Source organism: Arthrobotrys flagrans (genome assembly GCF_004000055.1).
Source record: "Arthrobotrys flagrans strain CBS H-5679 chromosome Unknown unitig_15, whole genome shotgun sequence".
Lineage (NCBI taxonomy): Eukaryota > Fungi > Ascomycota > Orbiliomycetes > Orbiliales > Orbiliaceae > Arthrobotrys > Arthrobotrys flagrans.
Window position 1 is genome coordinate 2,067,439 of NW_027137545.1, and position 24,857 is coordinate 2,092,295.

The 24,857-nt window shown below is 45.7% G+C and overlaps 8 protein-coding genes across 9 annotated transcripts; 2 read left to right on the plus strand and 6 right to left on the minus strand.

Annotated features, from left to right (window-relative positions):
- Window positions 1-2,103: 2,103 nt before the first annotated feature.
- On the minus strand, window positions 2,104-3,647 carry DFL_000528 (uncharacterized protein; the record flags this gene model as incomplete). Its single annotated transcript, XM_067634513.1, has 5 exons — window positions 2,104-2,116; window positions 2,177-3,207; window positions 3,273-3,312; window positions 3,417-3,571; window positions 3,636-3,647. The coding sequence occupies 5 exons, from the start codon at window positions 3,645-3,647 to the stop codon at window positions 2,104-2,106; spliced, it is 1,251 nt and encodes a 416-aa protein (XP_067495068.1).
- A 592-nt stretch (window positions 3,648-4,239) lies between these two features.
- DFL_000529 (uncharacterized protein) lies at window positions 4,240-5,198 on the plus strand (the record flags this gene model as incomplete). Its single annotated transcript, XM_067634524.1, has 5 exons — window positions 4,240-4,410; window positions 4,482-4,593; window positions 4,652-4,868; window positions 4,995-5,129; window positions 5,195-5,198. 5 exons carry the CDS (start codon window positions 4,240-4,242, stop codon window positions 5,196-5,198), a joined length of 639 nt encoding a protein of 212 aa, XP_067495069.1.
- A 2,906-nt stretch (window positions 5,199-8,104) lies between these two features.
- Window positions 8,105-9,376, minus strand: DFL_000530 (uncharacterized protein; the record flags this gene model as incomplete). The annotated part of the gene is made up of 2 exons (XM_067634537.1): window positions 8,105-8,858; window positions 8,949-9,376. 2 exons carry the CDS (start codon window positions 9,374-9,376, stop codon window positions 8,105-8,107), a joined length of 1,182 nt encoding a protein of 393 aa, XP_067495070.1.
- Window positions 9,377-10,224: 848 nt separating this feature from the next.
- Window positions 10,225-11,677, minus strand: DFL_000531 (uncharacterized protein; the record flags this gene model as incomplete). The annotated part of the gene is made up of 4 exons (XM_067634549.1): window positions 10,225-10,231; window positions 10,302-10,348; window positions 10,426-11,129; window positions 11,230-11,677. The coding sequence occupies 4 exons, from the start codon at window positions 11,675-11,677 to the stop codon at window positions 10,225-10,227; spliced, it is 1,206 nt and encodes a 401-aa protein (XP_067495071.1).
- A 3,069-nt stretch (window positions 11,678-14,746) lies between these two features.
- On the minus strand, window positions 14,747-17,018 carry DFL_000532 (uncharacterized protein; the record flags this gene model as incomplete). The annotated part of the gene is made up of 5 exons (XM_067634560.1): window positions 14,747-15,033; window positions 15,092-15,385; window positions 15,450-16,555; window positions 16,612-16,807; window positions 16,883-17,018. 5 exons carry the CDS (start codon window positions 17,016-17,018, stop codon window positions 14,747-14,749), a joined length of 2,019 nt encoding a protein of 672 aa, XP_067495072.1.
- Window positions 17,019-20,831: 3,813 nt separating this feature from the next.
- DFL_000533 (uncharacterized protein) lies at window positions 20,832-21,755 on the minus strand (the record flags this gene model as incomplete). 2 transcript variants are annotated; one of them, XM_067634572.1, is made up of 1 exon in its annotated part: window positions 20,832-21,755. In XM_067634572.1, one exon carries the CDS (start codon window positions 21,753-21,755, stop codon window positions 20,832-20,834), a length of 924 nt encoding a protein of 307 aa, XP_067495074.1. The 2 variants fall into 2 exon arrangements, with proteins under 2 accessions (XP_067495074.1, XP_067495073.1); XM_067634571.1 differs by having other exon boundaries at window positions 20,832-21,671.
- Window positions 21,756-22,360: 605 nt separating this feature from the next.
- On the plus strand, window positions 22,361-23,355 carry DFL_000534 (uncharacterized protein; the record flags this gene model as incomplete). The annotated part of the gene is made up of 2 exons (XM_067634585.1): window positions 22,361-22,380; window positions 22,443-23,355. 2 exons carry the CDS (start codon window positions 22,361-22,363, stop codon window positions 23,353-23,355), a joined length of 933 nt encoding a protein of 310 aa, XP_067495075.1.
- A 627-nt stretch (window positions 23,356-23,982) lies between these two features.
- Window positions 23,983-24,623, minus strand: DFL_000535 (uncharacterized protein; the record flags this gene model as incomplete). The annotated part of the gene is made up of 4 exons (XM_067634598.1): window positions 23,983-24,079; window positions 24,143-24,365; window positions 24,471-24,549; window positions 24,606-24,623. 4 exons carry the CDS (start codon window positions 24,621-24,623, stop codon window positions 23,983-23,985), a joined length of 417 nt encoding a protein of 138 aa, XP_067495076.1.
- Between the last annotated feature and the right edge of the window lie 234 nt (window positions 24,624-24,857).

The following is a 24,857-nucleotide window of genomic DNA, read 5'->3' on the forward strand; positions in this document are numbered from 1 at the left end:
CTTTGCGGCCTGGCGGAGATATGCCCACGAATGGAGTATCAACGAATGAAGCGCAACCGAAGCTCAGGATATGATGCCTTTGGCACGAAGCCTCGAGCTTGGAAAAGTACGGAGGAATGAAAAGGTTAAGAAAAGATGAAGCTTACAGAATTATTTGGGGTAGTAGGAGCAGTTGCAATCCAGAGCTGGGCGGTCTCCTCCTACTTATATGTTCCAAACCCGCTCCTCTCTAAGGTGTTCCAGCCGTTGGTAGAAAACTTTGGGAGAAACAACTGGAAGGGCGAAAAATGCCCGGATCTGATCCAGCGGCCTCCAGGCATTTTGTACGATATCTGTGGCATGGGATTAGGGAACGGCACACCGCGTCTAGACCGGTGTTTGGGGAGTTATGCAGATGGGTTCCCGTCAGGATTCAATGTTGGATGAGGTTGGGACCAAGCGAAGGGGAACTGAGGATTGGAATCGCTAACAATTTGTATGGGGAAAGCATCGTGTTGTGCCCAAATTAGGGGAGTGGGGCTGGCAATCGCGGGCGGCAGAGGGGTCGAACTCCCCTTCCAAGGGGTCAGGATCCCTATACCTACATCATTCGCCCGATCTGCGATAGCTTTGCAAGTACCTGTGGATATCAATGTACCTCAAATTTCCTCCGTGAGAACGCAAGCTCTCAGCAAGCTCTGATATTAGAACGTTGAACCTTGTACTCTGATTGATCGCATGAGAATCAACACAGGTTTGGGGCTAGCCCGGACAACGCAAAACAAGATGTTGTATTTTTTCGTGGGTCGAGAGATCCTGGTGGTTCGGAGATTCGATCATGCAGGAACTGAAATCTCGATCGAAATAAGGAAGCATCGGATAATAATCTTAGATAACTCTTTCGCTCTTTAACCAAAGGGAAATATGCAAGAATTGACTGCATTGTAAGTTGTCAATAGAAATTAACTTAAATTTGCAACGAAGAGAGCTTCAAGAGTGCAATACACGCAAGTTTGGTCCTGCAAGCAAGACGGGGGTGATTAGATTTACGCAAGTACACTATATCTGATAGTTGAAGTTGGGCGGATTTAGTCTCTTACCCAAGAGGGACAGTACATTTACGATGTGGCGGTTTAATTCTCCAGGTTCATGGATGAGGAAATCAAAAGGGCGAGGCAGACCTGCAGGCCAAGTCACGAAAGTCCAAACCCACGCCGACACGGCAATGTAAACACAATGATCCATATACATCACAGAATGCCTTTGACAAGGATCGAGGCTGAGGATCTGAGGCGAGGGAAATTTCATTCGCATTCAAGTCGCAGAATACCCACCTAGTTACTGGTTTGAACATAAGCTTGAATATCATATAGACTGAAATACACAGGCCCTTCTAGCTTTTCCTGCAGAAAATCCACCGTATCAGAGTATACTAGTGTCGGTACGATAGTCACGAACGATGAACCGACAGACAGGAACGGTGTCAGCAATACACCTGGCCAGCAGCGACTGACAGCCGCGCTAGACAACTTCCGAAGTCAACTCGACCCAGCCGATCACGCGACTCTAAACCAAATTTCCGGGCCCGATGTTGCGGCCGTAACACAGTTCTGCGCTAGATTAAACGAAGACTTGAATCTGTGTCAGAAGCGCCTCGGAGACAAGATTCAACCGTTCCTACTCTTTATTCAAAGGTTTGGTGATGTAGTGGGGTCTATATTCAGAGCGACCTAACTATAGCGGCACATGTCTGGGGGAGCGAAAAGTTCGTAGTTGGGGTATGTAATTCGCGTCTCCCAGCCTTAAAAAGGTTGCCAGGTTGAGTATCGATATATCCTTCTAGATATCTATTTTGCGATATGGACATGTTACCGAGGAACAAAATTTTCCCGTGGAATGGGTCTTAAGAATTGATCGGGGTCGAATTGATTCGATACTTCGCATTCTTTTCAGCGGCTAGCGAAATATCAAAGGAAAGTAAGAAGAAACGGTAGCTCCGAGATGCCAAGGCTATCAAGATTCAGGAGGGTAGGGGCCCGCTGCCTACGCATCTGTTTCTGACTACGGCAAAGTAACGAGATAAAGCAAGGCACTGAAGAGGGTAATACACAATTTTGTGAAGTTTTAGATCTCAGCCCTACATATTATCTCATTAGCATCATAAGATTATACAGCTAGGGCAAGAGTCCCGACTCACCACCTCGGCTCCGCTTTTTCCCTGGCAGGGGTCTTCAAAGCATGGCTATCCCCAAACGGATCATTGGGATCTTCCGGCTCTACTTCCTCGTCATCGCTGGCATCCTCCAGCTCATCACTGTCATAATCCCTCTGCTTGGGCGGAACTTGACCAGGCTGCATCTGCCCTCCTGCAACCTTCAACTTACCCATCCTCCCAGCTGCGTCATCAACGCCCTGATCCTTTGGCATCTTCTCCCACTCTCCTTCACTATCGGAGTCTTCACCAGGAGGTTTATCCAAAACTTCAAATAGCGTCAATGCCTCGACTAACTCTTCGTTGGCGTGGATTAGACCACCCAGCCACTGCTCGGACTCTACGTGCTGGATATAACGTAATATTTGCCTTCGAAGCATTTTGCAGGCTTCAAACCTCTTCATAACTTCTGGATTGTCACTAACTCTTTCTTTCTCTCTGTTTATCAATTTAAGAGCGTTTTTAAGATTGGTAGAAGCGATCGAAGCCGTAGCAATGTTCTGGATCATTATCGGCTTCTCCTTTTCGAGATTGAATGGAGGCCGTTTTTGACCCGAAGGCTTTGAAGATTTCGACGACTTGTCCTTCGGTTGTTTAAATGTAGCAATCGGAGAGTCCGAGGGTCCCAGAGTAATCGGCGCATGTGTCGGTTTCGAACTCGAACTATTACGTGAGTGAGAAGAACCCGCTTGTGATGATCTATTAGGACTTGTTGGACCGGATCTCGATCCGGCGGATGGAGTTGGAGTGTCATCATCCTCCGGCGATACCGGCCTCGGCTGTGGTTTCGGGCGTGGTCTCGTGGGTACTTGACGGTAGAGATTCGCGACACCAGCCATTCCGGGAGTATCTTTATACGCATTATGCCATTGTACGAAAAGTATTTGTGCTTTTTTCTTGACATCTGGATCCGTGAGAGAGTCGGAAGCTATGATTCTGAGACGTTCGAGGAGGGGTTCGTCGGCGAAACTGCGTTGGAATCGTTTTCCCGCGTTTTCGACCAATGCATCTAGAATCTACGACGGAGCAGGGAATTAGAGTCGGCCTTATATTCTGACACTTTGAAAACACTTCATCGTACTGTTAACGATCTTATCTGGCGGTGGAAATTGCCGTATTTCCTATGTTATCGCCAACCCCAGTTGTTAGCGCACCCCCACCTTTGGAAACCACAGGCTCAACATAGTGGCATGTGATCCGATCATTCGGGCAAGAAAAGACGTACAGCTTCTTCCGTAGGGCTCTAGATGCCTCTTGGGGCCCTGTATCTTGCAGTCTGACAGCTTCTATAAGCTCTGGAATACCGGCGAGGTCATTTTCTTCGTAAGCCTCCGTTGTTAGGTGCTCGATTTGGACCGAAACAGCCGTGTACGGTTTTTTCTGCGATACGATCGTTAGAAGGCTAGATTGCGCGGCGAAAATCGACTGGTACGAAATTACTTACTGAGGCGAACATATTTACTGTAAGGCGATCGAGGACTGCGATTTGGAGAAGTTGAGGCAGTTCCGAAGACAGGCGACGGTGGTGAAGCTTAAGCTGGCGGGGTTGGATTGAGGGGCAGCCGTGTTGGATGGTCCAAGCGAGGATCCCCTACTCCGCTGGACAAAGGAATCCAAGACCAAACTTTGAGAGAATTGATACTTCGGGATGGCGACGAGACTTATACTTTGATGGATCAGGATCACGAAGAAGGCGATTCAGGAAAGATCTGAAGTTCGAACCAGCTGATGGACGGAAGGCTCGCCTGCCAAGTATCGGCCAGAACGCCTGGTCAAGTGGTCATCTTGGTGGCCTTGTGATAGGTACCGATTTCCAGCCCGATGCCCTGATTTTCCATGCATGGAACTAGCCAGTCGCAGGTGCCATACCCCGACCAAGAAAAGGCCCCGGCCAGGATTATTTCTTGAACGGGCTCATTTGTCCCCGATTCGAAGCCTCGCTTCCACGACAGGGGTATATATTTAGCACCTTCTCCCGACAAGATGACGGGGAGAGGCATGGCCGGTCGCACCATACAGAAAGGCCCGTCTTAAAGGATCTAAACACCATGGATGATTTCTTGATAGCAATTGCTATGCAACAGAAAGCCAGGTTTTATTCCAGGATCAAGCAAGCAAGCAAGCTTGAAAGTTCAGCCTCGATAAGATACCAACGCTACTCTTACTCAAGGCAGCCAGAACAAATAGGTGTGCAGACTGAAGACGACGTACGACCATACGTAGGAGGTCTCTGTTTAATATGGAATCCCTTGGAATAAAGTCAGCGGGCACACAAAAAATATCGAAATAGATTCTATTCGTCCCTTCTCCAATTGCACCTATTTTACAGTCAGAGCTCAGCACCTTCGACGTGATTAGCCTCGCCCGGGTCTGTCGAACATGGCGGGCACATCTAATCCCGCGTATTCTACCCTCTCAAATGAAAAGATATAGATAACGAGAATCCTAACATCTGTTTAGATTTATTGGAGACCATGGAGGGCAAAATACAATGGCATCCACTCGTCAAGACTCTCGCCGCTGCCAGGCTTACACCTCAACAACATAAGGTTTGTTTCGTGTATAGGTTGATGAAGGGTCGCCCGTACGAGAGGGAGGAATCGGGCCATGTTCCCATATTTACTGGCCCCGATCATGGAATCGACTTGAAATTATTCACCAGAAGCTTTAGCGGCGAGTACCTCCGGGCAATAACAAAGATATACCTGGACGGGACAAGCATTACGCTTACCCCGGTTGATAAAGCACAAATTGCTTGAATTGGCGAATGGTGCACTACCATTAACGTTGACGATATTGCTAGGATCTTCGCGGAAGAGGAACAAAGCGACGGCCGACTACTCGAAAGCGGCCTATCTTCGACGAATGATATGGTCCCTCCAAAACTTCAGACCCTGATGTTTTGGAGCATAGACGGGGAAGTCAATGGTTCCCGTTGGTAAGTTACCCCAGACTTATTCTACCATTTACCCAGGTTGTTAACCTGCCACTGGAGCATGAAAGCTAGATATCACCAGAAAGAGTTCGCTAGGCGTGCCAGGCATGTAAAACTCAATGGCCATCCACCTAATATGCTTGAGTACTTCTGCCATACCTTTGCCTGTTGTCGTTGGAGGGAACAAAGATATTATTTCCACCCTTCCTGTGTTCCGTTACACGAGACCATCGCCTCCGATGACCCTAACAGTCAAAGGATATGCCCTGGTTGCGAAATATATATTTGTTCTTACGGGTCAAAGTTATGTTCGGATTGCAAGGCCGGGGAGAGGTGTTGCTGGAACGTCGGAGTGGGTTCGTATGCTGTTGGATGTGACCATCAACCTTGTGGCAACTGTGGAAAAAGTCCTGGCCACAAGCAATGGTTAACGGGTGGTACACAATTCTTATAATCCCGAGATATTATCTCATTTTTGGTTTCAGGGAATAAATATTTAATAGAGAGCGGTCTAGCTTTCTCAGGTCTCCAAATTTCTAGACCAAGTTAGTCTTGACATAGTCTCGAGACTAGTCTTGAGATATGCCCCGCTGCGTCCACATTTTGCGGAAACGACAGATTGACATTATCATAAATACCACGATAGTACGCATTGCAATAATATTTTGCGATTCTTGATAATTTCAGCGATATCAATTAGACCAGACAATATATCCTTTAAATTTAGCAATATCCCAACGCCAAAACCCTATGCTAATACAAAATCATTACTCTTCTTTTCCAGATCTTTTAAGTGGAGCCCGCACAATACTTTTATAAACCCTCTTCTAATTGACTTGAATCATACCACTAACTTCAAACTGCATTAAGATTCGACAAAATCGCAGCACTCGCAATCAACCTCATAATCAACTGGACAGCTTCCGAAAGCTCAATGAACAATAAACTCGAAAACATCAATGTTCCAAATACCAGGTATAACACCGACAAGAACGCACCAACGTATTGCAAGATTACTGGCAAAGGCCCAAGGCGGATGTTGTAAAGATTACTGACTTGCCACTCGCTGAAAACGATCCATGCTCCAGGGAAACTCTTTCCTTTAACCGTTTGCCCATTCTCATCGACCGATTGTGGTAACCCGACTTCTACGTTCCTTGGTTGGCAAAATTTTTGTTTTCTTGGTGATAGCGGTTCTTGAGGAGAGCATGGCGCAGAAATGGATGACCAAAGATAAAAGAACCCAGACTACCGGACAGTAATTCGTCGCGCAGGTCCAAGAGATGATACTACGCATCACGATTCTCCAGGCTGCATGGAATAGTGTAATAAACGGTCGATGAATAGAAAGCAACGCCATCTCCGCAACCGATGGCCCAAAACTGATAACGTTGTCGGTACGAGGCCTAGGAGGATAGTTGTTCCTGTAAATGGAGGCTTCGTTCTTTCGTCTAATTTCGCTAGTATGCAATTGGCATGTGTCTAGCAATAGCTCCTCATAGGCCCCAAAGTCTCGCGGGCTATTCGGTTGCCATCATAGGCAGCCAGACTTAAATTACATACTGTTGTCGAGATGCCTTCCAGCCTTTCCTTGAAGTCGGAGTAGAAATTCCTAAACTTTAGGGGTGTATTGACGGGCTCGTCGATCGAAGCATTGGATCGGCCCCTAGGAGTTCGAAATTAATTCTTGTATTCGAACGGCTCATAGTCACCTAGTGCGGTACCTAGGGAAACTAAACCACCTATAGAAAGGAGTGAAAGGATTTTCATGGCGAAGCTATCTAGGTAAATGAGTGTCTGAATTGTGATCACTCTCGGCTTGTTAATGTACCACAAATAGGCTGGGTAATACCTCTTTCGTTTGAGACGAACAGATAGAGGAAAAGGCTTTGTATAGTTTGGATGTTTTTTACGGCTGAAATTCGGTCAAGAGCTCCAATATATATCTGCTCAGACTGGTAATGGATAAGAAAAATTAAAGATAAATGATTCGACCTGCGAAAAAAAAAGACAACATTGATAGCAGGGTTGGTAGAAACAGGTGGCTGTGGATCCACATGTCGGCCAACTAATCTGTACCGACTGTATAGCTGTGTCATCAACTATCACTCCACTATCGACTCTCAAGGTTTGTAAGGTTTCGAAATATCTCCAAGCCAGCCAAGTGGTTGGTATTTTCGGATTGGGGCCCACTCGGTGACCCCTGTCGACCGCTAACCGGAGTCCCCTGCAGCCAAGCGGTGATGCACCGAATTTAAGGTTCGCCGGCAGTGAAAGATCGATCCTAGTAATACACAAATAGTTAATTTTGGGGTCATGATCGTGAAGCAAATGATATATGATGAGAGATGAGGGGAAGTCCAAGTTTATGCACGCATGGGGACGGGCCCAAAGAAACATATATATGGGCGTCATATTGGCAACTCTTGCATGCTTCTCGGATCACAGACGTTAATACGTGAAGGGCAGTTGGTATCCGGTCATTGGCTCTTGCCCGGCTGAGACAACTTGGATGCCACTATAACGGCTTTTCGCACGAAGATAAAGACTATGCAATCGTTCGCTATAAGAAACACTTGGCTAGTTTATCTCGATAGGCCCCACCGAGCGGCCAAATCAATGGGAAAGTAAAAAACTGCCGGCAGTTGAAATATTAAAAACCTTGGCCTCGCTTCTGTCAAGTGCAGATCCTCGGTGGTTAAAGGCATTAGCCGCACGGGAAGAGCGAATATTATTTATCTTGAAATGGGAGTGATTGAATGTAGTGTGTCACTGAATAATTAACATAGGGCGCTTGCGCTTGAAGTTTGTCGAATAGTAGCCTATAAATGATGTCCTGACTGGGCGAAACGTACGATTTTGCAATACATATAAAGTGCAGGAATCGAACTTTCGGACAAGTCGCCGAAACGAAAATTCAAGCTTTTTTAACAAAAATCCATTTTCAAAGCTGTGAAAGAATATATCAAATTTGTGCACTATCCGGAAGGGCCAAATTCGCTATATACAGGCTCGTCTTCCGGTTCGAATATCAGAACATCCGGTAGTAGCCCTGCACGTACGCACCGGTCAATTGCCAGCAAACCCAATCTTCCTCTAACAAAAGCCCACATATGACCCACACTTGCAGTTACAATCTCCTCTGGAAGTTGGTGAGTTTGAGAATTGAACTCCTCTGCGGCTTCTACTTTGAAAGTTCTGCACCGTTCAAATTCCCCCTCCATAACGCTCGGATATTGTGAATCTAACGGGGTACTAATCCGACTAGATTTCCACGACATTCTCGTTAAAGGCCATAAAAGTCGGCATAGCGCTGTATACATCTTCCTCTCCAAGGCCTTCTTTATTTGGAACCTACGCCCTAGGTCCTCTTCTAACATAACGGATGTCGCCTTTTTCTCCCAGTTTTCCTCCAGGATCAACGCTGAAACCTTGACGTCTACTTGTACATCCTTTCCTTTGTCATAGAGGGAGTTTTCAAGTCGACTCAACGCAGGAAATAACGTCAACCGAAGGTATCCAGTACTATAACAAAATTCGTTGGATGCCTCTAACAGGGGATGTTGTGATTCGATATCAAGATTGATCCGACGAACCAGATGTCGATAGCGTGTCCCTGGTAATTTCAAATTTCTCGCCTCATTTTCATGAAGTAGTTTAGCAGAATAAATGTCTCTCTCAAAAGAAAGATCTATCGTCTCCGAATAATTGTACCCCCACGGAACGTCAATGCTGCCGAAAGGATTAATATCACGCGCTGCATATTTGCAAACGGAATAATAAAACGACCTTCGCGAAAAGTGTCGAAACATTGAGACGTACGATTCCATTTCAGCCTCTTCGAATGCAAATTCGGGCAGTCTAATCCCCAATCCATGTACAAGTTCTTCCCAGGGACTTCTAGCCCTACAATCGAAAGTCAATGATTCCCACGGTGCGATATAGACAAGATTGAATCTTTGAAACTTGTGATGCGGACGATCCGGGAGCCCAGAGTAAGTTAATGAGGTAATTTTAACCACAAATGTATTAAGCCCGTAAAATATTTCTGCAGCTTCGTCGTGAACTTGTTTATTCACTCTAAGAATTGCGTTCTGCACAGAGACTGGTTTGTCGTGTTGTGCTAGTACCGCTGTCAGCGGGGTCGAGCTGACTCCTTTGGTGGGCAGGTCGAACAGTAGTAGGTATTTGTAGACCTCGTCTCGGATTTCCCGGGGAAGACCGAGAAAGTTGGGGATTTGATGGTCCATGACTATTATCGAGGCCGTGATAACTGATGCGAAGCTGCGTACTGCCGTCGTATCGAAATCCTCAGTTCCTAACCAACTAGGCTTCACCTAAGCTAGCTAAGCTGAGGGATGTCAGCCTGGCCAGCTGGTTGCTCGGACATATATATAGATCTTGATAAAAACAAGAACGTATACGTGCAAGGAATTTAGTCAATCAAATTATTAAGAATCAATTCCAGCAGGGTTACGAGTTTAAATCCATCAAGCCTTAAGATTAAAAGCAGGATCAAGGCTGAATAATTCTCGCCAATGAACAACGGAGCAAGCCACACCGCACCTGCACTGACATGCATATGATATCGTGATATGAGAAGTCTAAAGTGCGCAACGCTTACTGGAACAAAATGCAACAAACGTCACCTTCTAGCCTATTAATCTCTTAAGCTCTCCGCCCTAGGGTACTAGGTATGCTGTGATTTTGATAGTCAACAAGCTTAAGAGGCCATAGCTTGTTTTTGAATCTTGAAATTTTCAATAATTCTACCAACTCGATTCGAGAACTCAATTGCATGTCGACTAGCTAGTCTCTAGTCTTCTATCTAAAATGTTTGATGCCTACATCCGTTCATGAACATCCCTCCTAAACCCACAAGAATCTTCCAAAATACTAGCTAGAACCCGAGCTCTACCTCATCTGTAAGTGAGCGTAAAGCTCAAAAACATGTTTTAACGGATCATTATGCCCCCATAACAAACTCGCTGGCGGGATACATTCAGGATGAACATGATGTTCTCCCGCTTCCCAACCACAAATACTTTCTTGGTTGCATACGAGTTGAAGCATGTTTACTGCTAGGGCATTTGAGAGATCATGATCTGACGTAGTAGACGTTTGTCGTTAGCAAAAGATTCTTAAACGGTATCAAAAAAAAGGTTAAAGTCTTACCTTCCACATTTTCGTCTCTCGACACAACTTTCATATTCAAACACCGCCTACAATTAAACCCCAAACACCTTTCACACGTAACCCCATCCGGCCACCCACAATTTTTCCTAGCTGTACCACATACCCCACACCTCTCCTCCAGCGATATCAACAATCTATACCGTTTATTCCAATCCTGCTCCATCATCTCTTCACCAAACCCCCACCAAACATCCGTTTCAAACTTCTCCATTAATCTTTCACAATATCTTTCCAATTTGTGACGATCCGAAATACGTTGATCTGAGTTATGGGGGTATGCTAACTGTCTTACACCGTCTATACCCCAAAACCTTACACTTTGTAATTTTTCAGGTACGGGAACTTGAACTGCGGATTTCTGTTTCTTTTTCTTGGATGGATTGGATGAAGTTTCCTCTTCGGGACCTAATACGAGATCGACTAGTCGGTCGAGAGTTATACCCGCGCATCTCCTGACACTCAGACTCTCTAGGTTTGTACAGTATCGAAGCCAATTTGACTTAGTATCCAATGCTGCACCGTCAAGGTGGAGCGAAGTTATGGCCGATAAATATGTTTCCCCGAAAACCCCTAAAAGCCTCGGAATGCTGAATTCGTATTTCTGCCAATGAATGATACTTTGTCGGTGGTATCTTCCATAAAACCCGAGGGGTTCCATAAAGTCTCTTGAACCTTGAGATGGTAAAGTAGACGCGATTACAGTCTGAACAAGGGGGTGCCACTGTGGTCCAGTTTTTGTGTTAGGTATGAAGGAGGACATGTTCCATTGTGGATTTTCACTCTTCTCAGGGTCGACATCTACGATTTCTGAAAAGTATTGGGAGATTGTTAGCTTACTATCCAATTACTGTGTCTCGAACTTTTTTGGCAGGGTGCTATAAATGCGGATATGGATGGTAGTACTTGCCTCTCTCAGGAACCAACCGTCTTCTCCAAGCCCTACAAACCTGGCTCAAAGCCACAACATCATTAATCCCCAAGATCCCTACAAACCTCTTCCCCACTTCCCCCGGATAAAACAAAATCCACTCCAACTGATCAACATCATACGGTGGAGGCGCACACTCCCCATCCTCCACCGCAGATTTCTCAAACGATAACCTAGCCGACTTCGCAGCCACAGCAGCAGCGGTAGTCTCAAAATCACAAAGCGGCCTTGACTCAGCATTCTCAAAGCTAAACGAAAAGAATGATTTACTATCTGATTCGACGGAGTAAGTAGATCCCGTGTCTCCGTCTACGTCCAAAAACTTCAGGGTGTTTGGCGTCTCCGGTCGCTGCACGTGAGGCTCTTTACCCTTTCTAGAGCGGTTAGAAAGGTTGCGCTTAAGTTGCGTGAGAAGTGATTCCTTCATTTTCTGCAAGTGGTGTGGGGAACAAAAGAATAATGAAAACAAAAATATAACTATTCGCGAGAGAAGATCGAGGTGGGGAAGAAAAAGACCAAGAAAGGATTTTAGGGGTTCCAGGTGGCTCGGACGTTCCTTGGTGAGTTCCAATTGGTTTATACTGTTAACCGTTTCATGTCTTGTGCAGGTGAGGAATGTAAAAATTGCAATTCCGCCGGTACCCCGTGGCGTATATATACTCCTCAAGTTTCTCTCAAGATATCGTACTTGGATTCCAATATTTTCCACATGACCAATATTAATTTTGCGTACGAAAGCTCTATATCTCTAACAATAACTGTTCGGTGTAATTAAACATTTTTTTTTTTGTATAAGCTTCCCAACAATCCAACACCTGCAAGACTACTCAATGCCATTGAAACAATCTGCGTTTTCGCGGATGCAAGGCTTCAATATTAAAAAATGCAACTGCGGCGTGGCAAATAAACATGGTTCAGTCCAGCTTGGTGGAAAAAATTCCCACGGACCTCGTTTCCATAACTTATCCGCGAACGCGCACGGGAGCGACCAAGCCGCGAGACCACTTTTGTAAGTTTAAAACCTCAAACCAGGTGCTTTCTTGTATCTGTATGTTTTGCCAAGCCGTCACGCAGGGACCCAGCCGAATGAATTTCCATGGATGCGGGCCCACACCGAAGTTTGAAGGATCTCCTTCAAAACGGTCGAAACTCGCGTATGCGCATGAGCAAACATGCACAGTTATTCCTTTAGCAATTTTAAGCGTGTACCTTTTTAGGGCTGAGTTTTTAATCGGAATATTAGCTCCATTCCTTATAGGAATTTCTTTCATTTAAAATTCACGTCGGTCGACCTATGGAGACGGTCGGTGTGGTGGGGCCTTCTCGCTTCCTGGTTGGAAGTTCGGGCTAAAATCTGAGCACTAAATTTAGAACTTCTTTGGTAATATAATTTCAAAGTTGTTTATAACTACAACATCTATCTCCTTTATATAGCTGTTTTGTAGACCTTGTCGACAATGAACGCAAATAATATAATTTCAACTGTGGGGCCATAAATTGGCCATGTAAATGCAAACACGTTTAAAGAAAGCCACGACGGGTTTAAGGCCCGTCGCGAACCCATACCGTGGCGTTCGGAATCGAAGCAAAAGGGGAAAGTTACACGAACCAGCAAAAGACAACTTGCAACGCAAAGAGAAGATAATCCCCGCGCGCGGTGACGGTCTAATAGAGCTTGGGGATCACATGGAGCGTTTTACTTGTCTCGTACTTTCGCCTGATCTTGAAGTTATCGTACCTTGGCTACTGAATACATGTCTAGCGCATGCTTGGGTAAGATGTAAAAAGTCCATCGTCAAGAAGTAATAACAACACCAGAGAGATATCAAATAACTAATAAAATATACACTACCCATTACTAAGCCAGCTATGACCATGTCTCCAATATCGATATCTATCCAACAATCGTGTGTCTTCAGCCGTAAAAAAGATGGTATAACACACCCATCGATAAGTGCATAAGCACGCACAACGGTTAGAAAAATGCCGAAACACGGAAGAACCAAAACGCCTTGCTAGTTAAAAGACGGTTAAAACCTCTCGAAATTTCTATTAAAATATCGTTAATATAATAATAGTCTAAGTTGAATAATTTCTTCGAGCAGTGTATATAGGTATATTATTACTCTAAAAAACAGCAAGAGGCTTATCTTTCACCAGCGTCTCCTTGGAATACCACAAAGCCCTCGAATCAGGAATACGATAATCTTCTATATCCGGCTGGGACCCATCATAACCCTCAATATTTCAATCTTCTCTAATCTAAACCTCCACTTTCTTTCCCAACCTTGCAAACGATTATATTTCGCTGCAAAAGCTGTTTCTAGCGCCTCATGTAAATCTCGCGCTGTGACGCTGTTGGTATTCTTGATATGGAAAAAGTATTCGAAACGTCGTTTACCGTGAAAGACATCAGCGTCTACTCCTCCAACAGGCTCTTTGAGTTTTTCTATCAACTCGATATCAGCTTTACCGTGGAATCGGAGGTCGATTTGTGGGATGGCGGGTTGGGTTATGTATATATCCGGAGGAAAGGAGATTGAAAGCTGGGGCTCCTCCCACTTCTTCTTCTGATTCTTCTTATTTGATTTCTTTGGCAAGTGGGTATCCAACCTGGAGTCACATTTATTCGAAGCAGGAGCAGAAACAGCTGAAGCTAAAGCATTTCGAACCTCTGAGAGACCGTTGGTTGCGGCCCAAGTCTGCTTTATCTTTTCAATATCCGCGAGATCCCATTTGAGGGAGGAAATATAAGCATCGCAGAAGACTAGCCTCTTGGTTTTGTTCGACGTCACGCCTGTAGCGGTAATAGGGTGGTGTGCCGAGAGTGAGAGTGAGACTAGGCGTTGACCAGTCTAGATCTCCTAACCAAACTGTGGGTGTTGACACCCCGAGAACGGGTGTTGACATGGACTTGGTTCGAGATATCGAGATGGACACGGGGCTTTGGAATAGTTACTTGCAAGTGGAATCGGTGAGGTTGAAATTGCGGGAATGATAGGCGAACTAAACTTTATATAAATATATAATATATAGCATCTAGACGAATTTATATATATCCATCTTGCACTTGTGTCATCTCCATGATTGGATGACGATATGATCTTGGCCGCCAGGGAAGTGTGCCTTATGTTTGCATAACCTTACACGGGCTCACGTAGGCGAATGACTCGGTTAACAAAAGACACTTTTGACAATAATCAACTTCGATTATTCCACAACCCTCTTTCACTGCCCTAATAATTATCCACAAGGTACTTTTGGATAGTGTATCTAATTCAACAATAAGAGGAAAAGACAGAGAGAGACAGCAAAAACACCCACATTCCCATGTAAACGATGTCAAAAAAAAAAAAAAAAAAAAAAAAATTTGAAAAAAAACTGAAAAAAAGACAGATCCAACGGCCTCGACTGGGAATAAAAAACGATGTGGAAGAGGCGTTTGTCTGTTTAAATATACAAAGAATAACGATTTAATTCACTATGAAACTTTCATTTATAGCTCATCGTGTTTACCCAATGGTTCCTCGTCCGCTGGAGCGCCACCTGGGCCACCAGCACCACCGTAGAGTTTGCTGGTGATCGGGTAAGCGACGGAGCTGAGTTTCTCCTTGGCCTCATCGAAGTCTTCCTTGGTGGCGGTAGCGGCATTAGCCTCGAGCCATTCGGTAGCCTCCTTGATAGCGGTGGTGAGCTTCTCCTTGTCTTCCTCTTCGATCTTGCCACCGAGGCCTTCCTCATCGGCGACCTGGTTCTTGAGGGAGTAGGCGTAGTTCTCGAGGCCTATTCAAGAATGTTAGTTATTTTGCTAAATGATGAGTGTAGTGGAAGTAACGCTTACCATTTCGGGCCTCAATCTTCTCCTTGACGAGCTTATCTTCCTCGGCGAACTTCTCGGCTTCCTCGATCATGCGGTCAATCTCTTCCTGGCTCAGGCGACCCTTGTCGTTCTTGATGGTGATGGACTCAGACTTCCCGGTGCCCTTGTCGCTGGCGGAAACCTTGAGGATACCATTGGCATCGAGCTCGAAGGAGACTTCGATTTGAGGAACACCACGTGGTGCTGGTGGAATGCCGGTAAGCTCGAACTTTCCGAGGAGGTTGTTGTCCTTAGTCATGGAACGTTCACCCTCGACTGTTACGTATGTTAGAGTAATGCACAGAAAAAATGCGAGTTATTTGAAATCGTGGGAACTTACAAACTTGGATCAAGACAACTGGCTGGTTATCAGCGGCAGTGGAGAAGATCTGGGACTTGCGGGTTGGGATGACGGTGTTCCTCTTGATCAAAGTGGTCATGACACCTCCAGTGGTCTCAATACCGAGGGTAAGGGCGTTGACGTCCATAAGAACAAGCTCCTCGGTACCAGCCTCATTGGACAAGACACCACCCTGAACAGCGGCACCATAGGCAACAGCCTCATCGGGGTTAATTCCCTTGGAAGCGGTCTTTCCGTTGAAGAAATCTTCGAGGAGCGCCTGAACCTTTGGAATACGAGTGGAACCACCAACGAGAACAATGTCATCAACCTCGGTCTTCTTGACCTTGGCATCCTTGAGAACCTGTTCAACTGGCTTGAGGGTCTTCTTGAAGAGATCAAGGTTCAACTCTTCAAACTTGGCGCGGGTGAGGGTCTCAGAAAAGTCGTTTCCATCGTGGAAGGATTCAATTTCGATACGAGTGGACATCTGGGAGGAGAGAGTACGCTTGGCCTTCTCGACTTCACGCTTGAGTTTACCCATGGCCTTAAGATCCTTCTTGATATCGACGTTGTTCTTCTTGTTGTAGGCAGCGGTGAAGTGGTTGATGACACGGTAATCGAAATCTTCACCTCCGAGATGGGTATCTCCGGCAGTGGCGAGGACCTCAAAGACACCCTGGTCAATGGAGAGGAGAGAAACATCGAAAGTACCACCACCGAGATCGTAGACAATGATCTGGCGTTCACCGTCCTTCTTATCGAGGCCATAGGCGATAGCGGCGGCGGTGGGTTCGTTAACGACACGGAGGATGGTCATACCAGTGATGGTACCGGCATCCTTGGTGGCTTGACGTTGGGCGTCATTGAAGTAAGCTGGGACGGTAACGACGGCGTGGGTAACTTTCTTTCCAAGGTAGCTCTCTGCGATCTCCTTCATTTTACCCAAAACCATGGCGGAGATTTCCTCAGGGCTGAAAGTACGGTCAGAACCGTTGACTTCGACCTTGACATGTGGCTTTCCGTCCTTGTTAACGACATCGAATGGGAAGTGCTTGATATCCTTCTGGACATCCGACTCGCTGAACTTTCGGCCGATGAGACGCCTGAAATTCACGTTAGCAAGATATATTAGACACCGATTTGAAAGTGAGAAGCTTACTTGATGTCAAAGATGGTTCTCCTGGGGTTAGCGGCGGCTTGATTCTTGGCGGCGTCTCCGACTAATCTTTCGTCGTCGGTGAAGGCGACCCACGATGGAGTGATACGGTTACCCTGGTCGTTGGCGATGATTTCAACTTTACCCTTCTGCATAACACCGACACACGAGTATGTGGTGCCCAGATCGATACCGATGACTGCATCGAAGGAGAGATGTTAGCAGGCTGTAGTTTCTCAATGGCCACGATGCTGTTGGTTGGTTGGTATCTTACCAGTTCCATAGTTTTCAGCTTCCTTGGTCTCGTTGGCATCTGCATGAGCAGTGCCTATTAACGCCAGAGGGGCGACAAATAGTAAAAAGAGGTAGAACAATGTGCTCCAGGCGGAGAAGCCTGCTTTTCGTGCCATTATGGCCTTCTGTGGGGGGGTATCTTGTGTTTGAAGTCTATCGAAGCAGGAACGAGAACAAAAACAACCAAATAAAAGAAGAGAAGAGGTTATTCGTTAAATTCGTGGGACAAGCAACTCTCTAAGCAGACAGGTCAATTGCCAGTGTCGTCGGTGGTGGTTAAGAGAGAAGAAAGATGAGGTTGAAAGGAAGAAAGGAAGAAAGAGGGTGAATGGATGGACGGCCAAATATTATTTATGTGTCGTTAGCTGTCCAGAGCACCGCAGCGAAAATAAGTACAGGCCAGCGTAGCATAAAGATTCGTTCTGGAAGCCCGCAGTAGAAACGAGACACACGGAACAGTAGCCCAATCAGACACGATTCATTAAGCAGGGGTCTGTCAATGGGCTCTATCGATAGAGACACCATTTCGAAATGTTTCCTGCAAGGTGGCCTGTCCCCACTAATTTACTACTATTATTAAGGTTATACGTAGAAGGGCCGGCTATGCCGTCATGTCACTTCCACTCCAGCTTATAGTTAATATTACTTGTAGCGATTCGGCCCCAATTTTCGCGATTTCTAATCCTCTCCCTCGCTCATCGACAGGGGACAGAGGGGTCCACAAATTTCCAACATTCATGCGCATTTCGAGGCAAATCCACAGCTTCTTGGCTCATTTTTTGGGTTATTCTCGCTTTGCTCGTGATATGATGAGGTGAAGTGCGGTTCCTGCAAAGTGGCCTCTTTGCGGGGTGTCTTGGCATCGAGTTCTCCCGCCGCACTTCTTTGTCCCAGATCTTGTAACCTGGCCTCTTCTCAGACACTTTCCCTCTATTTCTGACAACCGACCGCCCGAATTTGCCGCCGCTCCCCAGGCCCTGGATCGTGATCAACATTCTTAGTTATTCCGTTCGGACTAACTATGAGCAATAACCAACCTGTTGTCCTCGTTTCCTGTTTGTGGTCGTGGCGATCATGGCAGTCGTGCGATAGCGATGGTGGCGTATATTCGACACTCTGTTTTAAATTTTTGGGCATCGATGGGGTGATGTACTCCGCTGTGCCTTCGCGCTTCGGAGCTAAAAACCGTGCCTGATATGACTCCATCTGCAGGTCATGCCATGGTAGCCTTTTCAAAAGGCTTGTTTTTCTTCCCCCCGCATAGGCCTGCACGGCTGCTCAACTGCCCTGAAAATCCAACATGACTTTTTTCGGAGCCTCGTAGCCTCGAAGTAGTTACAGGGAGCCTCAAACAGAATGGCCAAAAGGACTAACATAACCTTTGCTTCTGGTGTAAATTGTACCCATGTTCTAGCGCACTACGATCGATCCGACTCCCGTCAACGTCGTACATCGGGTGCGAGGCTCCAAAACGGCTGGTCGGAATCGCTCGGGTGCGATCCCATTCCCATTGGCTGAATTGCCACGTTTCACATTCTCATGTGCACATCGGACATGAAACTTACCCTCATGGTCGGGGACATGTTAATTGTTAAGCCGGCCGAAACGCAACATTTCTCTTTCATATATTGTTTCTCTGTTTCCTACATCTGCAATCATGAGTGCCGTGCTGTGACATAGTAATACAGGATCTGGAAGGCCGAAGGAGCTCATGTCACCCAGACTTCACAACTTCGCCTCTGACCTGAAGCAATATCGAGAACTCGGCCTGTTTAACACGAAAATCTTCAAATCTATTCTTCAATATTGCAATGACTACACGTGGCTAGTTTATGAAATGTGAGCCTATTCTTGTGGGCCACAACGGCAGTAAATCCCTTTGACAAGAAGCGGCATACGGAAGAAACATGACTATGACAGGGTCGATCGATACAATCCGCCACGATTACATAAAATTGCTACACGTACACGATTTAAGCGTCATGGGCTCGAGGCTATGCCACACGCTTCCACGGGTATACAACAAAACTAACTTCTCGATGATGGTTATAGCTATACTAAGAATTGCAGTAGCCATGCTGCCCGTCTTTCCATTCCGCAACGTGACTACTCTATATATGCATGCGTATACATCATTACCCTAAAACGTCCCCACAATTTTAAATTTTATCATCTTTTTCTAATGTTTCGTCCTTTCTTGGAGACTTTGTTTTGGGAAATATATGAGCGGTATCGGTCAGCTATCATATTTGAAGCTGGCTAGCCTTTATCCTAATGCATTGATGAATATCCTGCATCCGTGTTGCTTGTGAGATCCATGGTTTGAATTCGATATCGCGATATAATATATAACTCCCGTTTCAATTATTAATATTGGCATGCAGTTTTGTGGCCATTCTGGTTCGCGTACCAGATACGGGAAATTAGTCTCACACCAGATGAAGACAAACCGCAAATAGCCCATGCGATCCTCGACTTCACCGGCCGGAAGAATTCGACATTATCTTAGTTGGTTTGCGAGATACCATGAAGAGCCAGAGACTCCGCGGTCATGTTTATATGATATGTCGGGAATTTCATCGCGGTGGCGTTCGGTGTTGCCTCGTATGCTCATACAGGGTCATAATAAAAGAACATATATTGATTGCTATGATAGTCAAGTGGTCTCCATTAGTGTAACCGAACCCTCTTTCGAAACTCCTTACTAGCTAGAAGCTAGAAAAAATGAAGTCAAATATCAATCACTTTGTTACACGATCGCACGGGGTGCCGGATCACAAGAGTCCCATATATCTCCTGCAATTCCAAGTGAACAAAGCACGCAGTAAGGACTTTAGTGTCGTCCATCTTGTTGAGCTGTGACTTTGTATTTTTAGAATCAGCCGAAATAATGGAACACGAGATGGTCAACTCTATTCTTAAGTTCTTCTTCGACAAATTCGATGGGTTGTGGCTATCCCGTCCTAGACCTTGGCCTCTACATAATATCCCTCCCGATTGAGCCATACCTAAGATAGTCGTTCCTTCATAATATCGGTGTATTAAACTGATTTATATAATCGGATAGAATGTTATATAATGCATTATAGGCTTCATTGATATCGTTCCGTAAGCAGAGGGGTAAAATGGAAAAGAAACCCATGGTATGATCTGTTGGTGCCTCTTGGTACCGGTGCGGACATCGTTTGCGAGTTTTGTTCCGAATTCATGAGCCTTCCCACCTGTAAGGTTTCTATGTTGGTTCTTTCGGTCATGTCTGTTGCGCTTCCAACTCGTGGTGTCACTTCCGTTTCTTTTTGAGATTCTGATTAACATATTGCCCGAATCCGTTATGGAATCATCGGATCGAAGGATTGCTCGGACAGTATATATAAGAAAAATTAGAAAACATCGTAAAGTTTGCATGATATTGTAACATGTGCAGTTCCATGAACGTATCTTTGTGGATAACGGGCTCCTTTCATGCTTGTGTAGCTAGACAGTTTGCTATCGGAACCGTTTCCGATAGACTTGCTGCCCCTAATATTATACATAGAGTATGTGATGTCGGTCGTGGGAATAGTCCTAGAAAAGGAAAGTGCGAAAGGATCGTAAGGGTGGGTGGGGGAAGATTCGAAGAAGAAAGTGAGCCAGAGGTACAACTTGGGTGAAATGGGAGGGTTATTATACTAGATGGTTTACTAATTCTAGCATATAATTTTATAGCGATCTAGGAGCTAATACTCTAAACCCCGTAGTCAGAAGATGATTCTGGAAGGGTTCAATGTATGGTGGTGTTCTGGTCTTTATAGCGCTTCTAGGCTTGCATAGAAGAGTACAGTATGCTCCATTGCCGGCACATCTTCTGGTAGCTCTAGAGACTTCTTATTGGTATTTTAATTTATCGCCTTCCACAGGAGGTACTAATCTATGATTTCAGGATTGAATCACTACGACAGGACCAAATTATCAATCAACCGGACAGTCCCCTCTCCCTCTTCTCTCGGCAAAACCCACATCGCCGCGCTCAAAATCACCCCTCTACCCTTCTCCACAACCTCCACCTCTTCCAATAACCCCGGTTCATTCAAGCTCACATAATCCAACTTGACTTCACTCCCCGCATTCCCCACTACTTCCCTCGCCTTCTCCAATAGCACACTAGCCCTCTTCTCCCCATTTTCATACATCTCCTCCACCGCCTTCAAGGCCTTATATATAACAATAGCAACCTCCCTCCTCCTTCCCTTCAAATAAACATTCCTAGAACTCATCGCCAATCCATCTTTCTCTCTTTCCGTAGGAATAACCCTCAATTCGGTATCAAACTGTAAATCTAACAACAGCCTTCTGATAATGACGGTCTGCTGAGCATCCTTCTGTCCAAAGTATACTTTATTCGGATTTGTAATATTAAAAAGCTTTGAACAAACTGTTGCTACCCCTCGAAAGAAATGCGGTCGTGTGCCGCCCTCTAGTTTTGCGGATAATGGAATAACTTCGACGAATGTACCCACTTGCTGATCTCTGACTAATGGTATTCCGGCGGGATACATTTCCGCGACGGTGGGGACGAATACAGCAGAAACTCGTCCGGGAACATCATCAGGTAACGACGAATTGAGTTCATCCAATTTTTTTAAATCCTTCTCTAGCGTCTTTGGATATGAAGTTAGATCCTCGGTTGGTGAGAATTGCGCCGGGTTGACGAATATGGTGACTACCACGTGCGTGTTTTCGGATGCTGCGGCACGGGCGAGAGATATATGGCCGGCATGGAGGGCACCCATGGTTGGAACTACACCGACTGTAGACGTCGGCGGAAGGGAGTACCGCCAGGCACGGTAGGTTGAGACGGCATGGTATGTCTGCATTTTGGTGGAGTATGTTCTTGACCGCTTATGTAAAGATGCTGTGCGCAAGGATCTAGAATGGTAAGTTAACGCTTTGAAATTTGTCAAAATCGAAAATGGAAAACAATAGAATTGTGCACACCAGGTTTGTATAATACTCTTCGAAACGCACAAGACCTCAATGTAGATAGCATATTAAGACCGAGATCAACAAGGAACCGAGGTACTTAATTTCTTATTCAAGGGCAAAGGAAAAAGGAAAAAAGGAAGTCCGAATTCGGCGCCCGTTATAGAGCTGCATATACCGAGGATTCCGGAGAATTTTGTGTCTCAGCTAGCTGCCACATGGTTGCGTGTTCAAGTTGAAGAATCGAATCTGGGGAAGCTTTTTCGACGTCGGCCGTTTCTGATATATCTTGCACCGCCACACCAGCCAGGATCTGAATCCTGAGTTGTGGCGTGTGAGCTTGGTATTCGCCACATCGCGTCGCATTCAGTCTCCCTCGTCTGCTCATTCATCGCCACTTCTCACCGACAGCATCATACTCTACCAATTTTCCGTTCTCATCGCCGAAACCAATCGCAATTCTAACCGTAGTTGATATCTTACATACCAATCCGTAACCATGGGTAATGACGGCGGCAGGTAAACATCTCTCCCCCATCATCGCATGCTCATGAACATTACTAACACTTGAACCCTTCCAGCATCCCTACCCGTCGAGAACTTGTCAAATCCCCCACCCGCCGTAAAACGACCTCCGAACTTCGTTCCCAATCTTCCCAAAACGCAACCTACCATTGGTCCTTCTGCCCTCTCTCAAAATCTCCCCTAAAATCTCCCGTAGTCTCCGATTCCCACGGCCGACTGTTCAACAAAGACGCGGTAATAGAATGGTTAATAACGCCCGAGAAATTCGGAGATGGAGAAGAAGTTATGAAAGTATCTGGTGTTAAGGGGTTGAAGGATATTGTGGACGTGAAGTTTGAGGTTGGTGAGGAGAAAGATAGAGATGATGGGGTTGTTAATGGTGGGATTATTGGGAATGGGAATAGTGGGAGGAAAGAGGTTTGGGTCTGCCCTATTACGGGAAAGGAATTGGGACCGGGAACTCATTCCGTTTATTTGGTACCATGCGGTCACGCATTCGCCGAGGCGGCCGTGAAGGAGATCAAGGAGGACACCTGTTTGGTTTGCGCCGAGAAGTTCGACAGGGAGGATGGGATAGTAAAGATTAACCCCACTGAAGAGAAAGACATTGAGCTGTTAAAGGAGAGGAGGGAAAGGCTCGCAGCTTCGGGGTTGAGCCATTCGTTAAGGAAAGGTTCTAGCAAGAAGAGAAAAAACAAAGACAAGGAACGAGACGACAAAGACGGCGAAAAGAAGAAGGATAAATCAAACGGTGAATCGAAAGAAAAGAAACCGAAACCATCAACAGCAAGCGATATCGCATCGAAGGTCCTTGGTGATGTGGAAGAACGGGCAAAAAGACGCAAGATGGAGATGAGCGACAACATCAAGAGCCTCTTCACAAACGATAAAGACTCCAACGGCAGGAAGCCCAAAGACGCAGATTTCATGGCCAGGGGGTTTACTATGCCAGTTAAAGGGGGGAGGTAGCACTGTTTCTTATGCGTTGTATTATATTGGCGGCTTTGGCGTTTGGGTTCTCGGAGACTACGATAGAGAGCATTGCTTCTGATGATATTCCAACTTCATACCTATTCTACACTGTTTCCTGAGTAAATATAGTTCAAGGGTATATCTAATTCGCCCTCTCCATCGTCTAATTCCTTCGGAACCCCACTCCTCAAAAAGGGAACCCCCGCTACCTCGTTCGTAATCCCATTCACCCAAAAGACCATTCTATCAATAGGCTTCCTACCATAATACAATAAATCATAAGTTTGCCAAGTATTACACCCCTTCCCAAAAGCCCCAGCAGCCGGCAACTCTGATTTCTTGTCAGACCCAATACCTCCCGGAGCTTCCATCGCAATCCTCCAGTCCTCTTTGATGATTTTGTTATGACCCGATCCCTGAGACATCGAGACTTCCATGGGATAGATTCTAAAATCTCTAGACAGGGGGCCAAGGCTAGCCTGCTGAGCCCCCATATGCTCCACCATCCTTAGCATATATATCAATGGTGTGTGGGTGCGCCGGCGTAAGATTTGTTGGTCTATAAATTCCCCAGGGAAGGCCGACTGAGTATTGAAGATTTGGGGTTGGTGATGTTGGTTTTAGCTATTTTCTAGGAGTGGAGGGTGGGAGGAGATATTTGTTTAGGATTGAGAGTGCGAAGATAGAAAGGTCGTTGATGGAAGGGTAGAGACCGCCGCCGCTGTTTATGTTTCTTAGTATACATCCTATTTCTAGACCATGGAAAAGGTAGAGAAGAACGTACGGAGCAGTAAATTCACAATCCAAGCCCCATCCATTATCGACCGGTGGAATAACAGCTTTTTTGGTGTTACCGGGCAAAGCACCCTTATCCTTCAACTCCAGCGGCTTGACCACTAACTCGTCGAGTAGCGTAGCATAATTCTTCCCCGTTGCCTTCTCCAGAGCCAACGAAATCAAAGCAAACGCCAAGTTTGAGTATGCAGCTCTTTCGCCAACTGCAGTTACTGGGTGAACTTTTGTTAACCCGTCAAGGAGTTCTTTTTGAAGGGTTTTTTAGTGGATGTTCTAGACTGTTCGTGTTCGTGATATTGGTCAATGGTTATACTTACTCTGTCTGGTGCACGCTTTATTCAATCCCGCCGCACTACAAGGAGGGAAATCACTTTTCTCAACCGGTGGAAATCCTAACTGTTGACAGAGCGGTATCAAATCGTATATTTCCGGAAACCCATCTTGACAACTACCATTAACAATCGTGCCATAACTCCTTAAGGCCTTGTAATTGTAAAGCTAGAAGAATTCTCGAGTGAAAATAAAATAGGAGAAATTTACAATTAGGCCCCATACACGCCAAATGTTCTCCCAAATTTCTCAAAGTATTATCTCCCCACCGAATCAAACTCTCCTCCTTCCCGAGCTCCGGTATACATACTTCGTCTCATCCAAATAAACTCCACTCTTCAACAACACTACATCGGAAAACAACTTGGCAATCG